This window comes from Cariama cristata, unplaced genomic scaffold (genome assembly GCF_000690535.1).
Source record: "Cariama cristata isolate BGI_N322 unplaced genomic scaffold, ASM69053v1 scaffold7194, whole genome shotgun sequence".
NCBI lineage: Eukaryota > Metazoa > Chordata > Aves > Cariamiformes > Cariamidae > Cariama > Cariama cristata.
The window spans coordinates 24856-30855 of NW_009612273.1; the positions used below are offsets into that span (position 1 = coordinate 24856).

The 6000-nt window shown below is 47.6% G+C and overlaps 1 protein-coding gene across 1 annotated transcript in view; it reads left to right on the plus strand.

Annotated features, from left to right (window-relative positions):
• Positions 1–5799, plus strand: part of ACAP3 (ArfGAP with coiled-coil, ankyrin repeat and PH domains 3) — a gene marked incomplete at its 5' end in the record, with an annotated part of 30249 nt that extends 24450 nt beyond the window's left edge. Inside the window, 8 exons of the mRNA XM_009698547.1 lie at positions 378–592; positions 1198–1302; positions 1723–1824; positions 4039–4131; positions 4291–4511; positions 4673–4782; positions 5158–5268; positions 5385–5799. Coding sequence (XP_009696849.1) covers positions 378–592; positions 1198–1302; positions 1723–1824; positions 4039–4131; positions 4291–4511; positions 4673–4782; positions 5158–5268; positions 5385–5532 — 1105 coding nt within the window. The remainder of the gene's footprint in view (positions 1–377; positions 593–1197; positions 1303–1722; positions 1825–4038; positions 4132–4290; positions 4512–4672; positions 4783–5157; positions 5269–5384) is intronic.
• Positions 5800–6000: the final 201 nt, after the last annotated feature.

Genomic DNA, 6000 nt, shown 5'->3' on the forward strand with positions numbered 1-6000 from the left:
TGGTTGGGAACCAGGGCTTGCTGGGTTTACACCTGCTCTGAGACCTTTCAGATACAGGTAACTGAAGCACATAGTGTTACCTGGGACTGAACATCTCATTCCACTCTCCGCTACACCCTGTGCTTCTTAGTTTTGCTTTGAAATGGGAGATAGAATCATAGAATCATTATGGTTGGAAGAGACCTCAAAGATCATCAAGTCCAACCATAGAGATACTAGGTTTGAGAAACAATCCCTTCTTAATACAGGCCTCAGTGATTTTTAGGACTCAAAGCCAGGTTGATTAAATGACCCAGAGCAGCTTCATCTCCTTGTGGCTGTTTGTTTTGGGCGATTCCTGTGACCCTGTGCACAGCTTTATGCTGTTCTTCTCTTAGGCAGGACAAGGAAGCCTGGATCAAGGTGAAGTATGTGGAGAAGAAATTCCTGAAGAAGCTGCCAAATGGGGAAACTCTAACAGAGAACGAGCGGAAACCTCGACGCTGGTGTGTGAAGAAGTGCCAGAGACACAACAGCACCACGAAAGCACCCACGGCTCGGAGGAAGTACCGCCATGAAGCAGGCAATGCATCGCCAGCCATGTTGTCATCAGGTGGGAACCTCCCTTGTCTCACCCCCCATGCAGAGCTATGTCGGCCCACCCACCCCTCTTTGTAGGTGTGTATGCAGCTGCCCTAATAACATGTGTGGCCCTGTCTTTCTCTATGACCTGCGAGCCTGCCAGAGGTATAAGCAAAAATGCGGTTGCACAAACCATGTTGACCCAGGTCTTCCTAACATTTTCCATCTGTTTCAGGAGGTTCTTATGGCTAAAGGAGGAGATCGTTACACTACGGTGATCCAGCAACTTCTAAGCTTGCTTTGTGCGTTTTCTTTTGTATTCCAGCTTCCTGCTTTTTGATAAGTTTGAAATCCTTTTATTTTTACCTGCCTGGTCTGTAAGAGAGGCCACGCTTATGAAGGGTTCTGGCTGCTCAAAATGCTCTGAGATGACTCGATCTGCAGCGTATCACGACCTATGGTCAGCTCTTTGTTATATTTCGATGGTGTACACGGGCATGAGTATGGCACTGGACACATCTGGGATGCATTGGACGTGCAAGCTCAGCCTGTGTAAATACAGCTGTAGAACTGTGTCTCATTTGTTCATTTGCATGTTATTAACTATGTGTTTCAAAATCTCTCTGTGTAAAATAGCAGCTACACTGGAGAGGAAGTTCCGTCGAGATTCCCTCTTCTGCCCCGATGAGCTGGACTCTCTCTTCTCCTACTTCGACACCGGTGCTGGCTCCGGCCCACGCAGTAAGTACAAAGAAAGAAAAGCGTTTCTGCTCCTGGCACACTTTACCTCCCAGCTCTTCTAGGGCATGTGCATTGCACCAGACCTAAGGCAAGGTATCGGCCTCACTGGAGAGAGGGTAAATATTTCAGAAGAGTGATGGGGAGTTAGTTGCACAAACTCCAATCCATTGCTCCTTTATTGCACTTCCTATTTTGATATCCTATCCAGTCAGTCCCTGGTGTTTGCATTCTGGTGGATGGGATTTTTTTTTCCCAACATCTTTTACTCCCAGACTATGCATTCCATTGGCCTTTTTCTGGTTTTAGTTTTGGCTTTTAATTTTTTTTTTTTCCTTTTTTTAGCAAGTCTTACTGCGGACAATTTTTCTTTTTGTGTTTGTGACGATGAACTCCCCTCATATTCCGTCCACCTTCCTCTAGGTGCCAGCCACATCTCTATGCAGCATCCGCTAACAGGTGGCCCATGGAGTGGCAGTGGCATTGGTCCCGGTGGGAGCGGTACGCCGTTCCTCCTGGACGGAGGTAAGGTGACGCTCTGGCAGCTAGCAGCAAAAGAGACACCCAAATTTTACTTGTTCCAACCCAAACTTCAGAGACAGTTATGTATTTTCTTTCAGCCAAATGATTGGAACCTATACGTTACCAGTCCTTTGTGGGAAAGACAGGCTGAGAGAGGCTTTCGAAAGGCAAAAAGCTCCTAGGGTTTCCAACAGTCAAGTGACTACATCTTAAAGGAACAACTGTCCCTCAGATGAGATAAAGGATCCAATCCCGTACAGGTGGGATCTCATGGCAGATAGGAAGTAAGAAGCGTTTACTTCAAATGCCCCGCGTCTGTCGCAGACTAGTCGTGTGGTCCATTGCCGTACTTAGCTGAGGAGTGGTAACTTTTTAAAACGTACTGGCTCAGCCGCTTGTTATTGTATGAACTTATGAGAAATATTTACAGTCCTGAGTCAGCACAGCAGAAAATCACAGGCTTTCCTACGAGTACCTGTTATCTCTTGAAATCAATGAGGAAGGTGCTTTAGTGCTTGTTTGAATCGGTGCCTTAAGGGCTTTTCCAGTTTCAAGGAATTTAGCGTTGTTAGTCAACAGAAACAATGCTTGGGAGACGCAGGACTTCAGAGTTGCTCAACAGCCTTATCTTGCTCCTGTAGAAGAAAATACGAATTTTATCACTGATTCAGTGGGAACAGAACTGGGAATTTGACATTTTAATATTATGTGATATGAGCCAGATACTCCTTTCTTGCTTTGATATAAATCTAGAGTAGTGCCCTGTGGCCTCATTGGAGCCACTCTTGACTTGTACTGACGTAACGGAAAGCACAATCTCACCAAGCAGTGTGTTTGTTTTCTACAAAAAACAGCAATGATTTTTCTGACAGCAAATCCAAAAAAAGTCATGCATGATCCGTGCCACTTTAAACCTTTCCTGTTGTAGCTTCATTATCTCCTTTGGCTGTTGAACAGTGCTGAAGGATTACTTGTGAGCCGTGATTTCAGGACCACCGATTTAGCGACTGTTCTTTATCTGGGACCTAGCTGTAGCTGCTGTAGAGATTTCAACAGACAGCCTTTAAGGCAAAGATGTCTTGTTCTGCTTTGGTTTTCAAGGCTTAGACCTTTAGTTCTTGAAGGCTTTCCTGCTATTATTCTTTGCAAAGACTGCTCAGCTCATATTTTAGTAACATTTTGTCAGCCTACAGTCTGGGTTGTGTTTCTTTCTGATCACAGTGGTTTGAGGGTAGGTCTTGGGGTCGATCATGGGGACTTAACCTCTTGAGTTCTGGGAAGACAGACACCCTCAGCCCTTATAGTCCTTGGGAAGTTAAAAGCAGCAAGAGGCTGAATCCAGCCAGGGTTCCCAAAGAGCCAGGCATCTCTCAGGACCAAAGTGATGTCCTGTTCCTGCAGGGGCCATTCCTGCATGCGCTTCTTCCTTCCTTTGTGTCATTTTCTTGACTGCTTTTGGGTGCAAGCTGGAAAAGGTAGGAAGTTTCTCTGCCACTGACACATTTGTGTGTCCTTGGACAAGTTGCTTCATCTCTTCATGACTCCATTTCTTGTATGTAGTCAGCTGTCTTGTAACATTCACCGGCTAAGCAGGGAAGGTGGGAAGCACTGTGGGGAAAGGGAAGGGATGTCTGTGAAGGTGAATGAGCCAATGGATAATGTTTTAAGAGTTTGGCTTGAGATACACACCGTTGATATTATTTGGCCCAGTCATGGTCAATAATCTGTCACAAGACCAATGCGTTGGCAAGTGTCCCAGTGACAACTGAAAAACTCTGGGGAGAGCCCGAATAGATTGGAAACCAATTATTAGTGATAAAAGCAGAGAGGTGTCTTTATTTGCTTATGACGCTTGCATAACCTGCTGCAAAGCTGTCTCTGCTGCTGCTCTGCTCCAGTCTACGTCACGGCGTCCCTCATGAATTGCAGCAAGGGCTGACCTCAACAGTCCAAAGTGCCATGGCAATGTTGGAGCATCCCTGCATGAAGGGCAGCGTGGGGACATGGACACCATAAGGCTTTGCAATTTTTCCTTGGGCAGTTTTATTGAGTGGGGCTAAATGGGATAGGAATCCCCCTCTCCCTTGCCAGCAGTGCCCGGTGCAATGTGTGTGTGACATTCTGCGCAGTCCTTTTCCCCTGTGGTCTCAGCTGTGCCTGGTGCTGGAATGCCTGTGTATTAAAATGGCCTTGGTTTGTCTTCTGTTGGCCCTGCAGGTCTGAGCAGTGACAGTGGCCTTGGAGGAAGCACCGATGGCAGCACGGATATCCTGGTGTTTGGCTCGGTGGTGGACAGCGTGACGGAGGAAGGTGGGTGTCACAGGCTGTCGATGGAGGCGTGGGGAGGTGGCTAGTGCTAAGGCAGGGTGGATGGTCAGGGCCGTCTGGTGCCAGGAACAACAGGGAACATGAAAAATTGGAAATGCGAAGCTTTTGGGTCATCTGTCTCCATCCTTTTCTGCCTCTTAGAGTGCGAGGTGTCAGAGGAGTCAAGCGGGGAAGCAGAGATTGAACAGGAGGCATCAGATTTGGAGGACCTGAGGGAGCTGCACCCTGGCTTGTTGATCTACAAGGCAGCACAAGCCCGAAACCTGCCTCTCATGGCAGAAGCACTCGCACACGGTGCCGAGATCAACTGGGTGAATGATGAAGATGAAAACAAAACTCCTCTGATTCAAGCTGTGATGGGGGTACGTTGTGCTAGTGGCGGGGAGGCGACATTTGGGAATGTGAGGTCTTGACTCTAGTTCAGAGTGCACTGACAATAGGCACCTTAGCCTGCTACGGGCTCATGCATCCTCTTCGGTACTTCTGGCTGAATTTATTTAGAAATTCCTTTTTACCTTGCCAGGGCTCCTTGATAGCCTGCGAATGCCGGCTGCAGGATGGGGCAGATGTGAACCAAAGAGATATCCGAGGCCGAGCTCCTTTGCATCATGCCACATACCTAGGACATACTGGGTAAGTTCTTTGGACATTGCTGTCCCGTGCTCCATCCCCCTTGGGTTGGGGTTCAGCATTAACACTGAGAGTCGTGGGGTGAGGTGGACGAGGGAGCTGGGTTTTGGTGAATTGGTTCTTTGCAAAACACGCCTTTTTATATTGCATCAACAACGTGATTGTCTGAAGGAGAACTGCCCCTCTGATGATAGAGAGGGGGTAATTGGGCCCCTGTACACCCATTCCTTTCTCCATGCCACTGCAGCATTTCCCGATTTAGACCAATATAAGGGCAGCTGTGCCTGCCTATGGAAGGACAGTGCCCTCTGCCTGCTTCAGGGTAGGGTCGGGGAGCTGGGATTTCTACTCTGATGCTCTTTTCTTTCCTTTCTGCAGTCAGGTCTGCTTGTTCCTCAAGCGAGGAGCAAATCAGCATGCGGTGGACGGCGACGGGCAGGACCCGCTCAGCATTGCTGTCCAGGCAGCCAATGCAGACATAGTTACCTTGTAAGTGCAGCCAGGATTTTCCAGTGCCACGTATACGGGAACGCTGCCTGTAAAATAACCATCAGGGAAAGAATAACCAAACCTCTCTCCCTTGTGCTTTCTCTGTTTCACTCTAGGCTGCGTCTGGCTCGAATGAATGAGGAGATGCGAGAAGCAGAGGGTCCCTTTGGACAACCAGGTCAATATCCCAGCAACAGCCCTACTGAACTGCAGTACAGAAAGTGTATACAGGAGTTCATCAGCCTTAATATAGATGAGTGTTAGTGACAACTCCCCCACCTCCCCTTTGCTGTCTTGAAGTTGGGCGGAATTTCTAGATGCCCGGAGAAGCCCCATCCTTGGTATATTGGTGTTTCTTGCAGATTGGTCTGTTTTTGATGCCTGCACATATAGGTTGAGATGCACGCAGGAAGGAAAAGGGATCTTTCCTGTTAGCGTTAAGTTCTCATGCTTGACTACTGGATGGTTGGGTTTGTGTAGGAGACTCCTAGGGCATAACCACAGACCATGGCGTGTGGACTTGAGTGTGTGAAAAGTATGGGAGACGAGTTTAGCATTTTAAAAAAAAAAAAAAAAAAAAGGAAAAAGGAAAAAAGAAAGAGAAGAAAAAGAAACCCTCTATCACCAGGAGAAACCCACCAACAATACGACCAGAGGAACCTGTCTCTGCTTCAGTGTAGTTACTGTGCATGGAGTTCTCGTCTGAACAATTTGTTTGGAAGGGATTCTGAC